Below are 26749 nucleotides of genomic sequence, written 5' to 3' on the forward strand. Positions count from 1 at the left end.
CTTGAAACAATGAGTTTAAACTACAGGAAGAAAGTACCAGCTGGATGTTAGGAAAAACTTCATGTTAAGAGTAATCTGCAAAAGGAATTGGCTGCCTAGGGATGTGGTGGGTCCCCCCTAGTTGGCAATCTTCAAGGAGTGGTTGGACAAATACTTTTCGGTGATGTTTTAGGTTGTTCCTGCATTGAGCGGGGGGTTGGACTGGATGGTCTGTTGGACCCCTTCCAGTTCTATGATTTCCTATGAAAATGAGGATAGAAATATTCCATAAGGTAAATAGTGTTTAAAATAAAAACCGCTTCTCGGCAAAAAGACACCTACCCTTCTAAATACCCCTTTCCAGTACATTAGAACTCTCAGCAATTTAAAGTACAAAACAAACAGAATATTAAAACTAACTCCATAATAAAAGCAATAAAAAGAACAAAATGAAAGGGAATGCAACTTGGATGAAGGTCATGGTGTGTGTGTGTAAGGGCAGGAAGAGGCATTTTAACCCTTTACACTCAAACCCAGAACCACATGCAGAGAAAAGAGAAAGGTATCTGTAGTCTTCCTGTCTTGTTTCCATAGCAGGAACAACCCCTGTCTTGTTCATTATTGGAAAACAACAGCGTGGAGGATAGGGATTTCCTGTCCTGTGCCATGACCCCATCACAAATCAGACCTCCTTCCTCAGTCGACTGTTTATCCTTAAAAATACCCTTGGAGAGCTGATCACAGATCTCCCAGAATTGTCTACTTGTACCCTTAAACCCCGCAGTCCTCACTCGCAACTGAAGTTATGTTTAGGATTGCTTTTGTCCGCATTCATCCTTGCCACTCTTCTCTCTCTTCCAGTTGTTTTGTCCATTGGCCAATTTTGTATTGTGAGGTCTTCTAAGCTGGAACTCAACCTGTTTTGCGTCTGTTCTTCTTTCAAGCATACAGACATTGAAGCTGCTACATAAACAATCAAAACAGAAAGACGCAAGACAGAGCACTTTCTTTTCCTTGCCTGTATTATTCCATTTTCAAATCTGAATTTGGACAGCTGCTTTTGTTCATTTAGGTCTAATAAAATTCACGTTTGTCGGGGGAAATTGTGAATTGTGCCTGTGAGGTACTGCCTATGTGGGAATACAACCGGTATGTACTAAATGCAAAGAAAAAAAATCAGAGAAAGAAAAAGGAAGGGGTGGGGGGGAGACTTCTCAAACCTATTGAGGAAAATGCTGTAAGCGTGATAAAACCACCCTGCCTTCACGGCTGCTGTTTGAATTTCTTGGAGGTGAAAAGCACAAGTCAAGTGAGTAATCTATGGACTAAACCAGCATAATTTAAAGTACACATTGTGAAAACTGCTGGACCATAGAGACAGAAATTTGTATGCCAGGCTACTGAACTAAAAAAAAAAGGAAATTGATGAAAAACAAGATGTAGCAGAAATTTATTTCCAAAAATGCTTTCAAGCATGTTCTATTTCTGGTTCTCATTGCTAAGGACCATTTCCTATGCTGGAGGCATTTTTCTGACCATCCATCTAACAAAGGCAGGGACGAGAGGAACCTTACCTAATTAGTATTGTTGCTTATTTTTCCCCAATCTCATATTTTAAGAGAATGTGTCTTTTAATGTTGTTTGACGTGACAGTTCCCAGTGTTTCTTAGAGAGGCGTGATGTCACTTCCAACCACGGCTGATGACGCCCCTCCCTCCCCCAGCTGCCAGCTGGTTGCCAGGCCAGACCTGGCACCCCTAATTGGGGACCAATAGCCAGAGATTTACAAAGCAATGAGTGCAGAGTTCACAGTAGAAAGTTTGGAAATTAACTTTATGAATCCCCCCCTTCCCTCTAGGCACTATATATTAAGCCCAGATTCCTTCAGAATACAGGGCAAGCTCTTAGCCTGAAATGCTCCCTGTGACAAGCTCTCCTGATCTCCATCTTTGTCCCTCTCCCAATCTTAAACTTATCTGCTTGTTAGAGTCAGGGAATGACAACCAAGGGAGAGAAGTGGCAAAAGTAATGGAAGCAGAGCGCAAGCTGAAGGGGGGGGGGAGTGAGCACATTTCACTAGGATTTGAGGTTCCATCAAGGGTTGTAGCCTCAATGATTAAATGGAACCTCCATGTTCATAGGGAGAGGATTTGGCTGCCATGCCTTTCTTCTAGGTCTCCTAATGACATCCGGCTGGCCACCATATGAGAATGTCAGGCTGGATGGAGAGGGTTGCCAAGTCTCCCTGGCAACTGGTGCAAGGGGGTACTTATCAGGCTTCTTTTCCTTCATCTGTGTGCGTGACAACAATCAGGTGTGATGATGTCACTTTCGGAAGTGACATTGTCCCACCCAGTCAGGAGCGTGTACACGGCATGTTTGCCCAGATCGTCTGCTGGGGCAGGTGGCTGCTGGGCAGCTTGCCACCTCCCGCCAATTGCCAGCAATCAGCGGACAAAGGGGCAAACTGTTGGGAGTTTGCCCGCCACCTATGGTGAGATCTAGCATGGCTGCTCTTACCATCTTATGTTCAAGGTGGTTTGGGATATGCTGCAATTTCATGACCCAGATGTGGACAATTTAGGTTATTTCAGAAATAAAACTGAAATGTTTCCTTTATAATTCGTATGTATGGGACAGAATTAAGGAGGAGGAATTCATGTTGCAAGTTTTTACCATGGGTAACCAAAGAGGTTGGAACAAAAAATAAATATATATCAAATTGAGGAAAATAGCTAAAAATATAAATGGAAAACACCAGTATAAAGTTTAATAGGAATACATAGATTAGAATAAAAGCATCATATGGTTGCACATGTACGTACTGAAGCCTTGTATTTACATAAAGTAAAATCATTAATACAGAGGTATAACAATACAATTAATAGCCATATGTACAAAACCAATAAAACCAGATAGGTTTCAGTCCAAAGGCCTTCCTCAGTGGTGCATAATATCAAACACAGCACCCCGTAAATAAAATGCATAAATAAAATATATATCACATAGCACATACTGAATGTGAGATGAAATTAAAATAATGTGGAGTGAATTCCTAAGAAGCATGAAAAAAAGCAGCATGAAAAAAAGCCAGGGAAGTGCTAACAATAGGAGTTGTGCTTCTTTTGCTCATAAATCCTATAGCCAGGTCAAGAATGTAAAATTCAAGATGGAGTGCTGAATAGACATGGGCACAAACAGAAAAAAACCCAAACATGGTGTTCGTTGTTCGTTGCCATCCAAGAACAATGAACAACGAACACTGATAAACATGATCCTGTCACAAACATGTCCGTTGTTCGGGCTCTCCTCCAGCCATCAAGATCCCTACCACACCACTCCCAGAAACCTTACCTGAGCAGGCAGCAGGAAAGGTACCAGTAATAAATAATAGCTTGGCCCAGAGCCTGGCAGCAGCCCTGGAACTTGAAGAGGTAGATCCCTATCCCACCACACACAAAGAAAATTCAAGCTCCAATGCACTCCCCCCCCCTCTCTCAAAATGCCAACAGCAACTGCCTCTCCTTCACTGTCTGCAAAACCAGAGCTGGGAGCCCCCCTCCCCCCTGCTCTTTGCTTCCTTGTAACAAATTTGGAGCTCCACACTTGAAAGGAAGACCTGCCTATCAAGCTAAATTGGGCTTCGATTGGGGTTTCCAGGGCAACAGCAGGAGTTCAGACAGAGTTCAGGCAGTCCCTGCCGCCGGTTGCCAAGGGAATTGATTGCAGGTGCCAGATTGTCTGGCTTGACGAACAGCAATGAACGAGGCTTGCCACGACCACCTGTTTGTTTAGAATGGGGCCCCACTAACAGCTTGTTTGCGAACAGCTGATTGGGCTGTTCATGGCTTTTTTTAGTTCGTATTGCTGTTTGTGCCCTTCTCTAGTGCTGAATACAAACCAAAGGTGAAACAGAAGTGAACTTTTTTTACTACGCTCATTACCATTATGATGACTAAGTTCTGTTCCTGTTTCAAGTTACTGATGAGGGTTAAAAAAGCTACTGATTTAATGTTGATTTACATTTTTAAAAAATTACATTCATTTTTAAAACATGAAACAAGAATTGTAAGCTTGGAAGATACGTGAAGAAACACCATCACTTTAAATTCATATAGCAATTTAGAATGTTTCAAGTGCTTCGCATACAATAGCTTGGTAATCAGCAATCTTATAACAACTCTGAAAATTCTTATTAGTATACACTCTGGCAGATGGGTGGTTGAGGCCTAGGCCATCTTCTGAATACATGGCTGAAATGATACACTTGATATACGGCCCTCTCAGCCACTACACCATATCAGCTGTCAAGGTCATCTAATGCAATCCTCTACAATATGGTATGTCTCCTGTTGTTCACACCATCCAGATCATAATAGGCCACAGGCATAGACCAGAAGGAACCAGTTGTGCCACAGGCCAGTGTTGCCCATAGGGCAAGATTTATGTTCCATGAAATAAGCCCAAGTGGTTAATTACAATCCAAATTCCAAGGCTAGGTTCACCAGCACACTTTTATGCAGACTTGAACATTGTGTTCCTTAACTTGCTTCTTTTTAGTGTCTCCATGCATCTTGTTTTCTACAGCATCAAACGTTATACCTTGTTTCAGTCGGTCATTTATTATTACAGCAAAAGCCAGTAAAACAAAACAAATCTGCGATAAAAAATAAGTTATTACATCAGGGCATAACAATAAGATCAGAGCATTAGTGCTGGAAGAATTGATGAAATAAAAACAATGAAGATTAAAGAGAGTTAAGAAAAAACTGCAAAAGCAATCATACCACATTTTCAGCTAAAAGGAGTCTGCGTTTCCTAATGGCTAAGGAACAGAATCTGGCCACGGCATAAGTCACTGAGCTCTGAGTGTCTTCCAAAAGGAGGTTGCGCAAGATTTCTGGTCTAAAGTCGAGATAGGACTGCAAGGGGTTAAATTTAGACAAGAGGGGCAGTATAAGACAAGCCTTTTCCTCTTGATATAGTTCGCAGAATAAGAGAACATGAGTGACTGATTCCACCATGTTGGTCATGCATGGGCATAGGCGTTCATGCATTGGCACACGAGCAAATTTACCCTGCAATACGGCAGAAGGAAGTGCCTCAAATCGGGCTCTGGAAAATGCCCATCTGTAAGGCTCATGAGTGATATTGGACAGGTAAGGAGCAGCAGTAAAACTGGGGCTGGATTTTAGACATTTGAAGTTCTTGGGCAGCAGTAAGTTCTTGGACATACCTTGTTTGTATTTATAGCATGCTGTCTGGTCTCTGCACTTGAGGAGGTGTGTGTGTGTGTGTGTGTATGTCCATAGGGTTTTCAATGCAAGGGACATTCAAAGGTGGTTTGCCATCCCCTGCCTCTGCATAGCAACCCTGGACTTCCTTGGTGGTCTCCCATCCAAGTACTAACCAGGTCTGACTCTGCTTAGCTTCTGAGGTGTGATGAGATTGGGCTAGCCTGGGCCATTCAGGCAGGGTACAAAGTCTTTAAAAAAAACAGTGGAAAGTGAGCTAGAACTATTAACTATCAACCATGCTGCGAATTCGGGGGTAGTATTAAACAGCACCAAACTGCATAGGATAGCACATGTTTCTAATGGCATGGGGGTGCAGATTGGATTTTCTGCTTCCAGCACCAACATGTCTAGTGCTGCTGCTGCTTTCAGAAGAGGTATCTGCAAAGGGTGGCCAAGTAGATGCACATGTTCAAAACCAGGACAAGGCATACTGATCTCTTTCGTGAAGAGTGGGGAATTGGAGGAGGTACATCTGAGGAGGGCTGGAAAAGCTTTCACTCAAAGTAGCATATGTATAATGAGTATAAGGTCCTTTTCCAGAGGTGGCTCTCTGCAACCGTAAATCCCACTTGTTTCTATCAGACTTGCAGTGGCACAGCAGTGTGAATTGGAGCCTGTCCAGTGTCATTAACGAGCTGCCAGAAGATGGTTGATAATGTTCAAATCATTCCTTTTTCATGCCTGGTCCTGATTGCTCCCTAGTCAGTCTATAGCGTTTGTATCTTGGCTTCATTTTGACATCTCTCTGGGCAATTCTTACTGAGGCTCATGTGCTACGCCTCTTTGTTTGACAATATTTCCCATAATGAGATTGGAAAAAAAATGATAGATGGCTGGTATTCCTAAGGTTGCCAGCTAAACTATAAGAGATTTCTCATAGTTTCTTTGAAAGTGGGGATGGGGAGAAGGCTGTCTTCCCTTGCAGACACAGAATGGATCTCGATCCCAGTTTGTGCATTGTGGGAAGCCAGTGATACCACCAAGCCTCCATCTTTGTAGGTGTTTCTCTTTTCCATACCTACTTTTGTCTACTAGTCACAAGTAGACATGGGCATGAAGAGAAAAAAAAAGAACATGGTGTTCGTTGTTTGTTGCCATCCACGAACAATGAACGTTTACGAACATGACCTGTTCATGAACATGTTCGTTGTTCATGGGGGCCAGCAGGCTCTTCTCCAGCCATCCAGATCCCTACCACACCACTCCCAGAAACCCTACCTGAGCAGGCAGCAGGAAAGGTACCAATAAAATATAATAGCTTGGCCCCAAAGCCTGGCAGCAGCCCTGGAACCTGAAGGGGTAGATCCCTATCCCACCACACACAAAGAAAATTCAAGCTCCAAGGCACTCTCCCCCTCTCTCTCTCAAAATGCCAACAACAACTGTCTCTCCCTCACTGTCTGCAAAGTCAGAGCTGGGAGCCCCTCCCCCCCTGCTCTTTGCTTCCTTGTAACAAATTTGGAGCTCCACACTTGAAAAGAAGACCTGCCTATCAAGCTAAATTGGGCTTTGATTGGGGTTTCCAGGGCAACAGCAGGAGTTCAGACAGAGTTCAGACAATCCCTGCTTACGTTGCCAATGGAATTGATTGCAGGTGCTAGGTTTTCTGGCTTGACGAACAGCAACAAACGAGGCTTGCAACGACCACCTGTTTGTTTAGAATGGGGCCTCACAAACAGCTTGTTCGTGAACAGCTGATTGGGCTGTTCGTGGCTTTTTTTAGTTCGTATTGCTGTTTGTGCCCATCTCTAGTCACAAGGTGCCAAGGACCAGGGGTTTCTGATCTGCCTGTGTTGTATAGTGACTAGAGTGACAGACTAGGATATAGAAGACTCCAGATTCGATTCCCCACTCTGCCATGGAAGCTTCCTGGGTGACCCTAGGCCAGTCACATACTGTCAGCCTAACCTACCTCACAGGGTTGTTATGAAGGAAAAAAAGAGAGGAGAGGAAAATGATGGAACGTACTTTGGGTCTCACTGGGGAGAACGACAGGCTATAAATGAAGTAAAATAAAAATAAAATAATTAAAAATAAAACACCAGGAATGCTGAGAGCTGGACACGTTAAAACCTACAAAGACACAGATTGCAACAGTGGCTCTCAAAAAAAAAAAAATCAAATCTTGATCCTACATCTTGTCCTGGGGTTTGTCCCAGCAGTACGACTCAAACCTTGGAAAGCCCACACCAGCTGTTCCTGCTAGGAGGCTCTTTGTACGGAGAGTTCTGGGCTGTTTTCACATATCCTAAATTTTCTGCTAATTTTGCACTATGATTCTGTTAGTTGTGATCCTGCTATCATGATGCACCGTTCATATTGCCTTGACTTGGCGCACTTCATTGCATTTCCAGAAGTTCGCATTCTGCAGAAAAAGTGCAATTGTGGGTGATGGGTGAGCTTGCGTCACAATTGACGAAAGCACCTTCCCGCCCATTTTGCCTTTTTAAAAACAGGGACCAAGATCACTGTTGCCAGAAGCCCACGAAGGCTTGCGGGTTGTGTGTGGGAAAATCTGAAAATGAAAAAGGAGGAGGGGTTGAGTGGGTGGTCTCTGGAGAAGCATCTCCAAGCGTTCTAATGAAGGCGGAAAAAAGAGCCAAAGAAGCGTTACACAGCAGAATAAATGGGAAATCTGCATTCTTGAAGAAATTGCAACAATTACAGGAGGATGACAGGTGTTCACGGGTGAATTACAAGGATGTATGTATAGCTGTGACTATAGTGGAACAATTGCGATACTATGGAGCTCCAATAAGGGTGTGTGAAAACAGCCCTGTTTTGGACTGCTGGAATTTTCCAGCATTTAACGTGTATTGAAAGTGTTATGTGACTGCTTGATGCCTTCTAAACCCCCTGCAATAATAATAAGTAAATTTCAGGTTTTCACTCTATCTGAATCAAACATCACAGATAGAACTTTTATATTGCCTCACATCACTGCCCAATACATTGCTGTTCACTTAATGGAGGGTTCAGCAACCCAGACAGACTAGGAAACACGGTTGTCAGAAATGTATGAAATGTGTGTAACTGAAATATACAACTTAACATTATTGAAAAATGACATGCTGATTTATAATCCATAAAGTTTCTGCAGCCCAAAGGTAGGGCTCCTAACACTGCCTAGGCAAAGAGTGGGAGATTTTGGGGTGTATGTGCCGGGGAATAGTATTTGGGGAGAAAGCAATGCCACTATCAGGTAATGCTCTCAGAATTTCCCTTAAATTCTATGGTAAAGACCACAGAGACTAGGAGAAATTCCTAGAGTGTCACTATAGAGACCATTTTCCCCTCACTTCCCATTTTTCAAGGGCAGGAGACTGGGGCTGAGAAGTTCCCCAACAGGCCTGGCCAATAGGAAAGCTTGCCCAACACTGGTTGTTGTGAGCCTCTTAGCAGGAAGTGCCACACATCAGGGCCAATTCCGCATGGCTTACCTGAAGCCGGGACGTTGCGGAACATGCCAGCAAAAACGCAGAAGATCGCATTTTCTCGCATGAGTTTTGTGCAACATTGCGCAAAACTCGTGCAAGAAAACGCAATCTTTCGTGTTTTTGCCGGCATGTCCTGCAACGTCCCGCAACGTTCCGGCTTCAGGTAAGCCGTGCAGAATCGGCCCAGATCTCACAAGAAGTCATCAATATTTGCAGGAGCGCCACACCATTTTATTAGTGCATTGGCATAAATCTTGGATTCATGGCAACTTTTCACCTCGATCATATCCCTTTCTGTAAACCATCTTGCTATGACCTATACATACTGGCTATTCTAGGATCCCACCTACTCCTCCAATATGTCTTAACTTTAAAAACTGTTTCTTCTTTTTTAAAAAAACTGCATTTGGTTCCATACTGCAAGGCTGCAACCCTCTGAGTCAATGCAGCCGAGCTGTGGATAATCAAGTATATCCCCATGCAACATTCTCTCAGTGCCGGGAGAATGTTACCTCACATTGTGAGTTGATTACATGCGCCTGATAGCTTGATTGCTCCTTGACAACTGAGAGGTGGTGACTGTTGATGAGCTGCCAAGTGGCATCTCTTAGATGAACAGAAGTTTCCTTGCCAATGCTGCTTGCAAATGCAGACAAAAGATAACTTTTTTTCATTTTACATAGATACGTTTTAAGATACAGATACATCATCCCTTCCATCGTTTTCTTCTTAAGATATTTAAATTTCACCCTCCTCTGAAACAGGAGCCCAGTATTCCACCACAATTGTGGCTACTCTTGTGTAGTCATATGTGTGCTAAATGGGGGCTAAAACGCTTTATCAAATGTGCTTTTCTTAGACAGGAAAGCTCTGCCTGGAAAACACCAGAAATTTGATTTAAAATGAATTAGGGGAAAGATTAGGGAGGCTATTTAATTAGCAGGGTTCGTGTTAATTGCATGGTGGGTTTTCTTTTTCAGTTTTCAGGATTTTTTTCAGGTGCTTTTAGTATAAAAAGGGCAGGTAGAGAAAATGAAAGTTGTCTGGGCGATGGGAAATAAGGTAGCATTATGTATGTATCAGGGGAGGGAAAGCAGCATCCTGGGTGCTTGATTATGCTTCCAATTTTATCTGGTCCCTGATGCAAATTTTGATTAAGGTGCAGTAAATATTCTTTTTGAATTTTGTATTTAATGCTACATGTGAGTAGACATGGGCACGAATGGAAAAAAAACCTGAACAAGCTGTTCATTGTTCGTTGCCATCCACGAACAATGAACAGTAACGAATATTTATTTTATTAATTTTATTTTATTTACTTAGATTTATAGTCCGCCCTCCCCAACCAAGTGGGCTCAGGGCGGATTACAACAATTTAAAACACAGTACACAATACATCAGCAATAGCCATTTAAAATATAAATAATACAAATCATTCATTTAAAACATTGGCACCATATAAATACAGCTATCAAAATTGCAAACATAGCAGCACGTTATACATTCACCTATAGACGATCATATAAAGGTGTGAGATGACTTTGGGCAGGAGGGCACAGAAACTCACCTCCCTATTCACAAACATGTTTGTTGTTCGTTGTTCGTGGCCCTTTAAAGATCCCTTTAAACTATCAGCTGGCAGGTGGCAGGGGGGATTCCCCCCGCCACCTGCCAGCTGGTAGTTTAAAGGGCCCTTTCCTGCAACGTGCAAGAAGCAGGGCTCTTTAAACATCCCACAAACTGACCTTCCCAATGTCCAATACCCACCAAATTTGCAGGGGACATAGTCCTCACTGTCCTCCAAAGACCCCCCAAGTTTCAGAGAGATTGCACCCCGAGAAAGGCATGATGCATGGGTCTCCCCCTTTGTTGTCATTTTCGCGTCACAGTGGCAAAAACGGGACTCTCTGCTGGAAGCCACTTTGAGGGGTTACAAACTGACCTTCCCAATGTCCAATACCCACCAAATTTGCAGGGGACATAGTCCTCACTGTCCTCCAAAGACCCCCCAAGTGTCAGAGAGATTGCACCCAGGGAAAGGCATGATGCATGGGTCTCCCCCTTTGTTGTCATTTTCGCTTCACAGTGGCAAAAACGGGACTCTCTGCTGGAAGCCACTTTGAGGGGTTACAAACTGACCTTCCCAATGTCCAATACCCACCAAATTTGCAGGGAACATAGTCCTCACTGTCCTCCGAAGACCCCCCCAAGTTTCAGAGAGATTGTGTGGGAATAGAATTATATATTCTATAAACATCTTATATAATTAGAAAGTATATAAAAATAAAAGTTATGGAGTTAGACTAAAATAAAGTTAGAAGTAAGTAGAAAGAAAATATATTTGTTAGAGATTTCAAACCATCTGCTATGTTTAGGATGAGTGACCAGGGGAATGTACCAGCCTGTAGGCGGTCAGTTAAAATTGCCTTGGTGATTGTACCAGGATAATCAGATTGATTGTAACAGGATAATCAGATAAGGGAAAAGTTAACGAAGTCATAAGGAGAAAATAGGCCAGTTTGAATATATTAGCTAAATAAAGATCAAAAATACTAAAGGTTAAGGAGAATTTCTGGAAATAGATCATAAGAGGACTTTGAAGTTCAAAAGAATTTCTGGAAATAGATCATAAGATGACATAAGGGTTTGTGGTCTATGTATAACTGATATATTAACATAAGATGACATAAGGGTTTGTGGTTTATGTATAACTGATATATTAACATAAAATGTGTAGGATAGTGTAAAGTAAGAAGAAATCGACCAATAAGGAAAGGACAACCAATAGGGAATCAACCAATGGGAAAGAGACATCTCTGATTCAATATTCATTTCCAATAATAAATACTGGTGACTGTGCTATTGATTCTTTGAGTTCCAGGAACTGAGTGATTGGACTGGAACTCCGTTTGTTGCAATAAACTTTGCCCTCTTGACCTACAAAAGCCATGTGTCCCTTAATTGGGGAGGGTACCCACGGTATAAAGGAAATATTTCCCCAACAATTGCACCCCGGGAAAGGCATGATGCATGGGTCTCCCCCTTTGTTGTCATTTTCTCTTCACAGTGGCAAAAACGGGACTCTGCTGGAGGTACTTAGAAGGGTTAAAGCCAGAAGGAGTTCAGACAGAGTTCAGTCCCTGCAGTTGCCAGGGGAATTGATTGAAAGGCCCCAGACTGTCTGGCTTGATGAACAGCTGATGAAGGCAATGAACGAGGCTTGCAACGACCACTTGTTCATTTAGAATGGAGCCTCATGAACAGCTTGTTTGTGAACAGACGAACAGGCTGTTTGTGGGTCTTTTTCGTTCGTAATGCTGTTCGTGCCCATGTCTATATGTGAGTGCCTGTGCTTCATAGCTGTGTTTTCTGTCTAGAAGGTGTCTTCCAGGTGTCCCTATTGTCTCCCTATTGGTGTTCAGGTGCCCCCCTATTGTTGTCTTCCACTAGTGGGTGAAGACTTACCCTGAATTACTGATATAGGCCTCTTCTCTTGTTTTTGTCTTGTATGTGTGTGTGTGTTTAATTGAATTGTGTTTTTTGCACCACTTTAAATATTGTCTTAACTTTAAAATGTTTAAACTGTTGTTTTAAATTGTTTTTAGTATTTTAATGTTTGCTGCCTTGGGAACCCTATTTTGTATAGAAAAGTGGAATACAAATGTTTTAATCTTACTATATAATTGAGTAAGTATATTTCAGATAACTCACTTTATACCCTGGTGCACCAACAGAGGGCGCTGCCATAAAGGGAAGCTTAGGCAAGGCACCATGACCCTCCAGAAAACATACCATGATGGGAAGCCCAGGATGGGAGCAGGTGGCAATGCCCATCCCTGCCTTAACCCAGCTGGTATTAGGAGTGGAGCAGGTGGCAATGCCTACCCCCTGCCTTAACCCAGCTGGTATTAGGAACAGAGCAGGTGGCAATGCCCATCCCCCTTAAGCCAGTTGGGATCAGGAGTGGAGCAGGTGGGAATGCCCATCTCCCACCTTAACCCAGCTGGTATTAGTGGCAGAGCAGATGGCAATGCCCACCTCCACTTTAACCAAGCTAGTATAAGGAGTGGAGCATGTGGTAATGCCCTCCCCCTGTCTTAATTCAGCTGGTATTAGGAGCAGAACAGATGGCAATGCCCCCCCACCTTAACTCAGCTGGTATTAGGAGTGGAGCAGGTGGAATTTCCCCTCCCATCTTAACACAGCAGTTATTAGGAGCAGAGCAGGTGGCAATGCCACCCCGACCTTAACCCAGCTGGTATTAGGAATGGAGCAGATGGCAGTGCCCACCCCCACCTAACCCAGCTGGGATCAGGAGCAGATCAGATGGCAATGCCTACCCCTCTTCACTCAGCTGAGATCAGAAGCAGAGCAGGTGGCTTTACCCACCCACTGCCTTAACCCAGGTGGCATAAGGAGTGGAAAAGATGGCAATGCCCACTCTCCATCTTAATGCAGCTGGGATCAGGAGCAGATCAGATGGCAATGCCCACCCTCCTTCATCCAACTGAGATCAGGAGTGGAGCAGGTGACAATGCCCATCCCCCACCTTAACCCAACTGGTATTAGGAGTAGAGCAGGTGGCAATGCCCACCCCCCGCCATCACCCATTTGGGATCAGGAGTGGAGCAGGTGGTAATGCTCACCTCACGCCTTCACCTGGTTGGGATCAGGAGCAGAGCAGGAGGCAATGCCCTTCTTCCCTTCACCCAGCCAGGATAAGGAGCAGAGCAGGTAGCAATGCCCGCCCTCTTCAACCTACCGGAATAAGCCACTGAGGAGGCTGCAATGCTCACCCTGTCTTCACCTGCTGGATTCAGGAGCCAAGTATGCAGCCATGCCTGCCCCCCCCCAACCTGCTGGAATCAAGAACCTGCCCTTCTTCCCTTCACCCAGCTGGGATAAGGAGCAGAGCAGGTGGAAATGCCCGTACCCCCTCAGAAACCAGTGGGAGAACACTTCAATCTACCAGGACATTCCATCAAGGACTTAAAGGTCACTGTAGTCCGACAGAAACCTTTCAAAAACAAAATCCAACAGGAAGCTGCTGAATTGGAATTAATATGTAAATTTGACTCAGTCAGACTTGGATTGAATAGAGACTATGGATGGTCATCACATGATCAGAAGGAGCTCATTTTATTATTAGAAGCAAACTGATCTCATAACCAGAAGCAAATTGATTTACATCTACTTCCCCCCTCCCCTCACCACCTATATATATCTGGCCAGTTTCTTCTTACCCTTCAAGCATCTGACAAAGAGAACTGTGGTTCTTGAAAGCTTATGCTACAGTAAAGTTGGTTAGTCTTAAAGTACTACTGGACTCTTTACTATTTTGCTACTACAGACTAACATGGCTAACTCCTCTGGATCTATGAGTCTCTGTGGAAAGGAAATGCTTCCTGACTGCTTGGTTGTCACAAAAGTCTTCCCTGAAAAGATCGGTGTTTTTTTATAGTTCCAGTGTTTACTAGCAATTCAGCATAAGCTCACATTTCACTTTGATCTCTACTGATTTCCTAGAGAATTCCCTTCCTCCTTCATCCCTTCTGTGGGCTGGAGAGAGACTATTTTTCTTATGAAAGTAGAAAAGCCTTGGCTTGTTCAGGGGCCTGAAGAATTATAACACTTTGCCCAATCTGCTTGAAGCGTGGGGGTTCTTTGAAGGACAGGCAGAAGACAATTTTGATGACATTTGGTTGAAAAACAAGAACTCCACCCCCACCTCAGAAGTCCCCCAGAGAGCATAATGAAAATGCAAAGATGGCAGGGGTGGTGGTCTGCAACAGAAGCCCTCTTCACTTTCTGAAAGGAAACAAGCCACAAGAAAGGAAAGAAAATGCTTTTTTTCAGTGAAAAGGTATTTTTTTATCATCAGTCACTGTAAGAGGAGGGAAATGAAATGAATGCAGATAAGGCTTTTTAAAAAAAATACTGGTGGCTGGTTAGAGCTGTCCTGCTGGCTGCTGCTTGATAGCCACTTTAGGAATTAGTAGAGAGAACTTAGAGCAGCAGCTGCACAAAGAAGGACCTACTTTGGGGGTCTGTAAAATCGCTCCCCTGTGTTAAATCTGCTTGAAACTTAGGGGTTCTTTAGATTAGAGGGAGAACTGTGTTCTGTGCAATTTTGGTCCTGTTAAGTGCAAAAACTGCTGCCCCAGAGCCTCTAATTAGTTCCCTCTCCCCTTCCGCATTGAAAAGAACAGCCACAAAAATCATAAGAACGGAAAAAAACTAAAAAATTTCAACCCGGAAAACTACCTAATCATGTTAAACATTCCACTCAACAACTCTGGATCTGAAAACACAGCAAAATTTTTTTAGATGTACATCCCTAGTTACTACTTGTTCTTTCCATTTCTTCCTTCAATTGTCTAAGATGCTGGTCCATATTTTAATTTTATTTATTTGTTTAAAGCTTTATATCCCACCTCATTAGCAGATTCTCCCAAGGCAGCTTCCCACAGATTTAAATCTATCATAACAATCAAAATATCATGAACTACTCAAACCACAAAAAGCCATCGGAACAAAAAAGAAGTTACGAAGTAATTCACAGCTACCAAGATTCAATTAAAAAATGAACAAGATATAAAACGGATTTAACAATTAATTTGTATAATTGTGCTTTTTAAATAGAGACTGTAGTGGCAGGATAGGACCCTAAGGAAGGAATATCATATTAGATAGGATAATAAGAGAGTGTAAGTTAGAAGCGTAGAAGAAGAATGGTGATTACGGACTGTATAGGGTTTTATTATGATAAAAGTTATATTAAGATCGATTGATATAATATTTAATCAGTGATTTTTTCTGAAAAAAGAGGTTCTATAATGATATTTGCCACCGTGGAGGCCCAAAGTTGCCGATTAAAAGAGTTGCTGGTAGTGCAAAAAGAGGTGTCGATATTGTCAGTGCATACTGACAGAAAAAAAACCCTGTTTTAATTATTATAGAGGATAGATAAGTTCTTAAATTATCTAATAAATTAGGTTTTGAGACTGAAAGCTAATTGTATTTTAGATTGTAAATGAATTTATAGACGATATGACATGATGTATGATGCTGAATATGGTCTTGGATTCTGAAATGTCACATTATGCTTATAAATATTTAAAAATAAAAATTTAAAAAGGAAAGAAAACTAATTGAGAGCGGTCATTCCAAAAAAGCTTGGGTTGAAAAAATTGGTGAGAGAACCCCCAACAGAGGGGAAAAGAAACGTTTATCTGATGCCTAAAGTTCAATAAACTTAGCACCAGATGAGAGATATTGCCACAGTTGAGTTACTTTGTGAGGCCAGAAGACACATATCCTTAGACTTGTGTCTGTGGGAAAATGACTCACTTTCATATGTAAGCCCAAACCTCCTCTAAAATAGTCACAAGTTTAAGGACAGTGGCCATTTCCGCACACGTTGAATAATGCACTTTCAATACACTTTAGTTATCCTTTAGAAGTGGATTTTGTATTTCACACATGAAAACTCAGTTCCAAATTATCACTAAAGAGCATTGAAAGTGCATTATCCAACACATGTGGAAGCAGCCACTATCTTCTTTGTTACCTACCAGACTGTTGGCTTAGGTTCTTCACTTGAGGTTAAAGAGACCCTCACATTTAGGCCTCAGTGATCTATGATGAAGTGATGAGATCCCATAATGTCACCTTACACATTATGCAGTGCACAGACCGGGTCTAGGGTCCCCATCCTGTGTAACAGTTAGACATGAGTTTCCGTTTCCCCTCAATTCTTGTGATTGCGATGCCCAATTTGGACTGCCATTACGACACATGTGGAGAAAAGGATTTAGCCTTCCCTTTGCACATTTTTCCTGATCAGAAATGCTTGGCAGGAGGGGTGCTATTTGGACTTCTGAGGAAACCCACACAAGTGTACAAATCCACAAGTTATTCTTATTAGTTTTTAAACAAGAATAATGTTTCTTCTTTGGTCATTTTAAATCCTTTTTAAAAAGAATTACGTCTTCTTGCCATGTAGGTGTCTCAGAGATGTCTGCCTTGATAAGCAAAGACATATGAATGCCCCAGCCATGTTATGATTAGCAGAGAAGGTAAACACTTAAGAATACATGGAACATGTGAAGTGGTGGGGTGTGTGTGTGGAATGAAACACAGTGGAGTGAATCTACTTTCTGAAAACAATTTTTACTTAGGTTAACCTTGGATGTGACAGCTGACCAACAGGCTGTAAAAGTAATTACAGTTCTGCAAATTTACTGAGGTATGTAAAAATGAAGCTTGAGATAATTCTCCATCTTTGCCAACTGTTCCTCGAATGTTGACAAGTGAAAGACCGAAAAGAAAGCTTTATGATAAATGGGCCAGCCAAACGCTTTAGCCCTTCTCCTAGGCACATTTTATCAATGTGTTCTTCAGGAGAACATATCTTGTCAGCTATTTTGAAAAGCCGATTCCCCCCTCCATCATAAATGTACTCTCTTTGCTCAGGAAATAAAGTTTGGGGGCTTTGTTTAGGGTACATAAAGGCCTGCAAAGATACAGCTGAGTTTAACACATTGACAAATGTTTTCTCTTCAAATAATTCCCCAGAATGTTCATGAAAATAAAAGTGAACATTAACTGGTGGAGAAGTCTAACGGCATTGTTAGTGGAAGCTCTTAGCTTAATTACATCAGAGATTCACCCATTGTTTACAAAATGAGAGAATTTGAGCTTTATCATGACCAACCATATATTTCTTTATATGGACAGATCAATAAATTCATTCATGCCCAATGGGGCCAGGAATGCTGTTGTCCTGGCCCCTTCTAGATTCCAATGAGGCACAGGATTGGATGGCCCACCCTACAGGAGCTGACTGTCAGGAGGCCACAAAAGGTCCCCCTTGAAAGCATTTGGCTAGTGCTAGGGAATATTAGTTGGTCATTTGGGGGCCACCAGAAATTTTTGGATCTTCTTCACCTGTTCTATGTTGCTTCAAGAAGTTTAGGAAAAGAGAAAGTAGCAGGAATAGGGTAGGTTGCTCAGGACAAGTAGGGCTAACCCCTGAGACATCAGATCATCAGCAGCCATTTGTTTGTGATTTGGTGGGGTGGGCTGGGATGGAACATTCTTGGTGCTGAGCAGCATCCACCAAAACCTTACTTGTCGGTGGAGCAGACTGGGGGAGGGGGATGAGGCCTGGCACCTCTCGGCACAGTTCATGCACAGGAAAGGATAAACAAGCCCCCCCCCCCCCGCCACAATGGCTGGCTGAGTTTGGAGCCGGGGTGTTGTCCCAATAACAGTAGTTGTGAAATGCCTAGCGCATCCCATCCTTAAATATGAAAATTCCCCCAAATAGAAACAGGACAAACCAACTTGCACTTAACTATTTAAATGGCAGATCCATGTCATAAGCTATTGTCATATTTAAGGATGGGATGTGCTAGGCAGTTCACAACTACTGTTACTGGCGCTAATATAAGGTTGTGTGGATTCAGCACTATACTCAAAGCTGTTCACATGTTCTTGCAATCATTCCACTCAATCCCGTCATTCTCGCAGTTCAATTGAGAATGGCTTTTAATGCTTTTCCCACTTGGATACGCTTCTTTTGTGTTATTTTTGTATGCATGAGAATCTTTAGAAATGCTTCTTCAGAGAATGCCCACTCAGCCACTCCTCCTTTCTTGGTTGGTGCTTCCTCAGAACAGTTGCATCCACCCACAAACTGGAATCTTGCAAGCCTCTGCAGGCTCCTGTCAAAAGTTTCCTCCGAAACCATTTTTTAAAAAAATATGTTAATTGTGCTATTGCGATCTCTCGCTTTAAAAGGAACCCATTGCATTTCCCGTCTAAAGCAATTTAGATCCTGGAACAGAGGGACAATGAAACAGAAAGGAGAGAGTGGGCAGCTTTTTACTTTAGCTGCTAGGAAGATCAGAGCAAAGGAATCAGCCATTGATTCGCTGTGATTGCTTTTAGAAGGTTTTATTAATTTTAAAGTTTTTTTAGTAGGGCATTTTATGTGGTTTTGAAGTGTTTGATTACGTGATAATTTTAATTATGTATTATACTGACATTCAAGAGTGTTTTGATATTGTGAAGGCCAATGGCCATATACAATAAAATGAATCTGATCTGGCAGCTAGAGGCAAAACACACACCCACTCCCTCCTTTTACCAACGTCTCTGTTGATTTTAACAGAGACCAAGGGAGGGACAAGCATAGAGGTTGTAATTTGGAGTATAAAAAATGGATGCTGAATTCATAGATTGGTTTTAATTAGGTTGATTCATCAGATTTCTCCTGAACAAAAGGAAGTGGGGGAGGGAGAACCGTTCACTTAAGATCTTTCCCCCTCCAACCTGCCACTGTTTCAAAATAGTGTTTACTACAAAGAAAAGTGGGCAATCCTTCTTCCCAACTTCCTCCATTGAATCGTAAGCAAAATGGGCAGCGGGGGTGGGGGGTGGGAAACAGCTGGGGCAGGCAGCCTTTGTACACCTCTACTGCTTGGTGACAGGGAGTTACAGGGCAAGCCTGGCTTCCCTGGATGCCGAGAGGGGGGAGAGAGAGAGAGAGAGAGAGAGAGAGAGAGAGAGAGAAGAAACAGAGCAGCCAGGCTAACTGGTGGCAGGAGAGCACACGGAAGAGGAGCCTGCACCAAGCAATTTAAATGAAATTGGCGGGCAAAATAACAGCCTATCCCAGGTTCGCTTTGGGCAGAGCTGGTTCCAAGATTATATATCGAAACAGTGATATAACGCAAATCTGAATACAGGTTGAAAAAAAACCAACAGAAGTGGGCATGAATGTGCTTTCGTCAGCGATGACGGTAGGTAATGCTCCGCCCTATATCACACTTTTCCATAGGCACGTGAACTAATGATAGCGCCACACAGACGCTATTTGAGGAGGGATGTGAACACATGCTTGGTGATAGCAGGATCAAGACGAACACCATCATTGCGCAAAAATGGGGAAAGTAAGTGCGTGTGGATTCAGCCAAGGACGTGTGGATTCAGCCCTGCTGTTGTTGATTGCAGACTGCCTTCCTTTTCACAGGAACTTGAGCTGATCATTTCTCCCCTGCAAGCAGCTGAAGGAGGCTGATTTTGTGTAGGCAAATGGTGAGAGGTGAAAGGGTTAAAGACACCCTTCATTCCTTACTCAAACCAGCAACTCCTCATGGCTGATTTTAAATTTTTAAAAAATGTTGGGGAGAGTGTTGGGACCTAAGAAATTGGAGTGTCTGGCAAGAAATGAGCCTATGTGCAAACATTGCTTAAATATCAAAGGGATAGTGCTAGATTCACCAACTGCAATCCATCCCAAGTACACTGTGTTGGACTGCATTCTTTAAATGAAAGACAAAAGGTTGGATCTGGCAGTAATTTCCACTGACAGAAGGATTTCCATTGGAGAACAGGACTTCTCATCTCCCCCCTCCCAATGCAGTTTGAAATGCACTCCAAATGGGGGACCTCCAGGGACAGGGGCAGGGCTGTATTATTCATAAGGCTGACTAGGCCGAAGCCTAGGGGCCTCGCAGGGACTATGGGCCCAGCAATTTTTTTTGATGAGGTATACCCCCATGTAAATTACAATTAATTAATTCTCTTATATAACCTCTATTAATAAGATAATTAACTGCTTCCTTATTGACGTGAAACAAATTGTCTCATATTAAAACAATTATCCATAAATTATATGTGTTTTAAATATTTATGTGGTTTTATTGGTTTAAAAGTTATATATATTTTAAATTACTATACTGATTGTAATCTGCCCTGAGCCTGCTGATGCGGGGAGGGCGGAATATAAATTGAATAAAATAAATAAATAAATATATTTAATAAATAATAAAAATTTCTTCACTTCAAAATATCACAGTATCGAACAATTATACCCCCAAAATGTGTTTTCCTAAAGAGTTCTACTCATGCAATAAAAATATTTTTAAAATTGTGAATAGAATTCTTCAGGAGACCCTCAAAATGGATATAGGGCTATGTACCTACTGCACCAGAGTCAAGCTGTCAGCTGTAGTGGGGGGTGAAAGACTGAAGTGCTGGAGGGGGCTCAGAATACCTGAAAGCCTAGGGGACTGGCCATGGGTTAATACGGCCCTGGACAGGGGGGCTCCAGGAAAGGGCAAGCAGAGGAACTCCAGGAACAGCATAAGCGATGAATTGGAGGTTTGCATGGGAAGGAGGAAATCAGTGAAAACTGCCTTCTCCCTCCTTAACTGGAAATGTACCACTAGAGCCAACTTATTATTCATCCTGGAACCCAATAGAAAGGGCAGAGAGCAATCCTAAGCACATCTACTCGGGATCTTACTTAGGTCTGTTTAATGCATTCCATGGAGCTTAATTCCAGGAAAGTGTGCTTAGAAAGGATCGCAATGTCAGACACTTTGGGGTGGGCATTGCTTAGTAGTTGGTTTTATAGCACATGATGAACGAATGATGCTCAGCACCTTACCCTTCTTCCCATTAACGGCAGGAATGACAGAATGTACTCACATTTCAGTTTAAGTCTGATGAAATCTGCATTCCCCAGATTCTCAAGAAACACTCCCTCACGAGCTGCTGTTTTGAAGTAGAAAGAAATGTCAGCACTGGTTTCTCCTTGGAAGGTGGAGAAGTGAAGATATGAAGACGAATCAGTGAATAACGCGGCGTTCCAATAATTCTCTGTGGAGACATGAGAAAAAGGAAAACAAGGATTTTTTTCCTCTTCAGTATTTATTTTGAATTATGTTTTACTTAGAAAGAATCACACTGAAATTTTAAATGTCGAACCTGGTACAGCACTCTCCACATTAAGGAAACTAAATCATTTCACTTTTTATGTAAAAAAGCTCATCTACAGTTTATTTATTTATATTGATAAACTGGTGTAATCCAAGATGTTTTCAATTCATGTTCAACTTAAATGTATCATAAAATTCAGTTTACATTCTGCAAGAAAAGATGCATGTCATGTTACGAGCAGCCCCTGGAAAGTTGCCAACCCAAATCTGGATCAAGAACATGGATTTCCCAAAGATCCACATTCCATTCCACATGTGACCCAGTTTGCTCTGTGATAGACTGCTGGCCTCTCTCACGAGATTTCAAACAAATAATGTTTGAATGTTTAGATAAGATATTATGAGGTTAAAAAGCCCAATGAATATTTAAAGGCTAAGAAAAACGTGATATAAGCTTTTGTGGGCACTTATTTATTTATTTTAAAGCATTTTAATGCCACCTTTTTAACCGAATCTACGGCCCCCAAGGTGGCAAGCAATCAAAAACTTTAATACTATCTTTAAAACACACACATATAAAACAAAAACAATTAAACAAAACATATAAACAGGAAGGAGAGTTACTGAGGAACACCAAACAAAATGGCCAGTCTTCACCTGCTGGTGGAAGATAACAGTAAGAGGGGGGGCAGATGAATTTCCTTGGGGAGGGAATTCCATAGTTTTGGTGCCATGACTGAGAAGGCCCTTGGGTTGCTACTAGAGATGGGCACAAACAAGAAAAAAACCCGAACACGATGTTCATTGTTCGTTGCCATCCACGAACAGTGATTCACGAACATCAACGAACAAGACCCGTTCACTAACATGTTCGTGGTTGGATGTTCTTTGGGGCCAGAATGGCCTCCTTGGGACTTAGAGAGACCACATTCACAGGGAGTGTTCAAAAGGCTCTCCTTTAGCCATCATCCAAGTTTGGTCAAGAAACCTGACCTGAGCAGGCAGCAGGACAGGTAATAATAATAAAGAATAGCTTGGCCCCAGAGCCTGGAAGCAGCCCTAGAACCTGAGGGTGGGTAGAGCCCTACCCCACCACTTCCAGAAACCTGACCTGAGCAGGCAGCAGGAAAGGTAATAATAATAAAGAATAACTTGGCCCCAGAACCTGGAAGCAGCCCTGGAACCTGAGGAAGCAGAGCCCCACCCCACCACACAGAAAAAATTCAAGCTCAAATGCACTCTCCCTCTCTATCTCAAATGCCAGCAACAGCTCTCTCCCACTCCACTGTCTGCTAAAACTGAAAATCAGAAGGGAGACCTGCCTATCAAGGTAAATTGGGCTTAGATTGGGGTTTCCAGGGCAACAGAAGGAGTTCAGACAGTCCCTGCCTATGTTGCCAAGGGAATTGATTGAAGGTGCCAGACTGTCTGGCTTTATGAAGGGCTGATGAATGCCACAAACAGGGCTTGGAACGAACACATGTTCGTGGGGAATGGGGCCTCACGAACAGCTTGCTCATGAACAGCAGATTGGGCTGTTCGTGGCTTTTTTTTTGTTCGTATTGCTGTTCGTGCCCATCTCTAGTTGCTACCCGTCTCACCTCAGATGATAAGGATACCCAAAGCAGAGCCCTTGAAAATGACCACAGTAGCCTCTTGTGGGAGTAAGGTGATACTTCAAGTATGCTTGACAAACTGGGAGGGCAAAAGAGTGATGACAGAGGGTGGGGTTTGCAGGAATTAGAGAAAATGCAGGTCTGAGGGAGGCATTTCAGAAGGGAAGGAAAACTGGGAGACAGAGTGGTTTACCTAAGGCTACACAATGAGTTCATGGCAGAGATGGGACTGAAACCAGAGACATTCTCATTTGTAGCTCAATCTTTTAGCTAATGCTGTGCCTGCCCTGAAGTGACTGAAAGAAAACAACGTAAAAGCATTCCAACTGAACTAAAGTAATATAAGTGATGTGAGGGATTCATGTTATTGATATACCCATCTGGAGATTAAATCTATCACTGCTGGAGAGCTGCGACTCAAATCATAGGGGGGGAAAGCCTGCAGTATTTTGAAATACTTTGTTCTGACAGACAACTTTGGTTGCATGCACTAATGGATACTGGATGTGTAAAAAGAATGGAGTCTGAGAGAGTAGAAAACTCTTGAGCTGAATAAAAGAAAGGAGTGCTCCGAACCGAATCCCCTGAAAACGCTTACTCTTAGCTGATAGAACCCTAAAGGCATGGCATATATTTTCAAAGACGAATCAGCCAGTTGGTCTTTATTAAAATATAGCAATTAGCTATATGTTTTTATTTTTTATGTTGTAGTGATATTTTTTTAAAAAGCTGAGTAACTAAAGTGGAAAAAATCATTCAATATAAAATAAAAGTTGGTTACATATATTTGTAGGCTGTTTCTTGTTTGCACTACACACATGCACAGAGAACCATTGGGAGTACTGGGCCAGGATTAGAGAGACCTGAGTTCAAATCCCCACAGGCCAGCCATGCAGTTTATTGGGTAATCTTGGCCCAAGCCCACTCGTCTCTCAAAAAGAGATGGGCACGAGCTGGAAAAATCACGGTTCATGGCAGTTCATGGTTTGTGAAAAGCGGCGAATCACAAACCACCACCAACTTGCCAGGTTCACAAATGGTTTGTTTGGTTCGTTTCTATGTCACTTCCGGTGGCAGATATTATTCTTGTCCTAAGAGTTTTTCCACACAAAGTTTTTACTCATGAAAATGTGATGGAACCAGACCAATAGTAGTTTCACGATACTTCAGCCCACACGTACCATCCCTTTATAATGCTTCAATGACTGATTTTGAAGATTTTCTTGGTACTTAGCTATAATGTATATCTAAACTTCAAACTTAGACTGCTTTTAGAGCCCCTTGGCTGTCAGGGCTTTCCCCCAAAGAATCCCATGTAGTGTTGCTTGGTAAAGTACAACATAGTTCCTAGAGACCCCCCCCCCACTCCCACAAAAGCTATAGTTCCCAGAAATCCCTGCAGAAAGGAACACTTATTAAACCAGTTTGTATATAGTGTAATTGTGACCTATATATTATACTTGGAATAAGAAGGTGCGGCACCCTCTGGACAAGGGTACTTCAACTAACCAGAGTATGCACATTTATTGAAAAATCACTACAGCAGCAAAGTACTTTACAGTACTGTTTTTTTTTACCATTGCTTCAGTGGGGAGTACAGTATTACAATTCCTATTGGTTCTGAAGTGAATCTGGAAAGAAAAAACAGCAGGTCTATCTCGTAACTCTGAAACATGTTAACGGAGGGTGGTGGGTTGTGCATTTTGAAAGGGAGCTTTGCAGTGTCATCCTAAGCCGAGCGACACCCCTCTAAGCCCATGGACTTCAAAGGCCTTAGAAGAGAGGAACTCTGCTTAGAATGGCACTTACTGTTACCTGACTATTTCTGCTGAAAGGAACCAAACTCTCTGCAACTTAACCTATCACCAAATCTTTTTTCAAGAAGCAATCCGGATTTTCCAACTGTAATTTGATGCTGTATTATCACAGGCTGCAAATCCGCAGTAGGAGAGGCTCATCTGGCAGTAAGCCAGCAGTAGACTCCATGTGCATCTCTATTGTTTGAATAAACAAGGTCCTGAGTCCAATGAAATTGAAAGATAAGATTACATCTGTAATCCTAGTCCTTTTGCATTGTTAACTGCTGAGGACCCTGACCTTTTGGAGTCTGCAGGCACATCTGGAATTCTGACACAGGGTTGTAGGTACGAGAACAAAAGGATGGAGTCAACCATAAAATATCAGGGAATGAGGTTAGCAGCATGTCAGGCAGAAGCTCTGCTTAACTGAATGCCTTTTAATGTGCCCACACAGCTAATCGGACCTCCAGTGACCAATCAGAAGCTCTGCTGGGCAAAAGCCCTACCTGGCCCCACCTACTTTCTAAAAACACTGGGCCGTCACTAGAGATGGGCACGAACAGAAAAAAACAAACAAACATGATGTTCGTTGTATTGTCGAAGGCTTTCACGGCCGGAGAACGATGGTTGTTGTGGGTTTTCCAGGCTGTATTGCCGTGGTCTTGGCATTGTAGTTCCTGACGTTTCGCCAGCAGCTGTGGCTGGCATCTTCAGAGGTGTAGCACCAAAGACATCAGAGGTGTAGCACCAAAAGCACCAAAAGTCTTTTGGTGCTACACCTCTGAAGATGCCAGCCACAGCTGCTGGCGAAACGTCAGGAACTACAATGCCAAGACCACGGCAATACAGCCCGGAAAACCCACAACAACCATGATGTTCGTTGTTCGTTGCCATCCACGAACAGGAACTCACGAACAACCACGAACATGGCCCTGTTCATGAACATGTTTGTAGTTGGCTGTTTGTGGGGGCCAGCAGGCTCTCCTCCAGCTATCTTCCACGTCAAGATCCCTACTGCACCACTCCCAGAAACCTGACCTGAGCAGGCACCAGGAAAGGTACCAATAATAAATAATAGCTTGGCCCCAGAGCCTGGCAGCAGCCCTGGAACTTGAAGGGGTAGATCCCTACCGCACCACTCCCAGAAACCTGACCTGAGCAGGCAGCAGGAAAGGTACCAATAGTAAATAATAGCTTGGCCCTAGAGCCTGGCAGCAGCCCTGGAACCTGAAGGGGTAGATTCATATCTGACCACACAAAAAGAAAATTCAAGCTACAATGCACTTTCCCTGTCTCTCTATCAAAATGCCAACAGCAGGTGTCTCTCTCCCTCTCTACTCTCTGCAAAGACTAGCAAGAGCTGGCAGCCCCCTTCCCCCCTGGTCTTTGCTACCTTGTTATAACAAATTTGGAGCTCTGCACTTGAAAGGAAGACCTGCCTATCAAGCTAAATTGGGCTTAGATTGGGGTTTCCAGGGCAACAGCAGGAGTTCAGACAGAGTTCAGACAATCCCTGCTTAAGTTGCCAAGGGAATTGATTGCAGGTGCCAGACTGTGGGTTGACGAACAGCAGGACGAACAGCAATGAACAAGGCTTGCAACGACCACCTGTTCATTTCGAATGGGGCCTCACAAACAGTTTGTTCGCGATCAGCAGATTGGGCTGTTCGTGACTTTTTTTGTTCATATTGCTGTTCGTGCCCATCTCTAGCCGTCACCAAGGAAGGTGTCAACAGACACCATTGAGCCTACAGGTACTATGCTGGAGACCCTTGGTTTACTGGATGTCTTATTTTGTCTGCTAGCATTGTTTTTAGTATTCTGTTATCCACTTTGAGTCTCAGTGAGAACGTTGGATCATAAATAAAGTAAATAAAAAATAAACAAATT

General features: G+C 42.8%; 1 protein-coding gene across 1 annotated transcript in view; it reads right to left on the reverse strand.

Annotated features, from left to right (window-relative positions):
- The window catches only part of CNTNAP2 (contactin associated protein 2), a 1091545-nt gene that overhangs the window by 101724 nt on the left and 963072 nt on the right, over nt 1-26749 (reverse strand). The window contains exon 16 of the mRNA XM_054990911.1: nt 21215-21385. Within this exon, the coding sequence (XP_054846886.1) occupies nt 21215-21385 (171 nt within the window). The remainder of the gene's footprint in view (nt 1-21214; nt 21386-26749) is intronic.

Source organism: Eublepharis macularius, chromosome 11 (genome assembly GCF_028583425.1).
Source record: "Eublepharis macularius isolate TG4126 chromosome 11, MPM_Emac_v1.0, whole genome shotgun sequence".
NCBI lineage: Eukaryota > Metazoa > Chordata > Lepidosauria > Squamata > Eublepharidae > Eublepharis > Eublepharis macularius.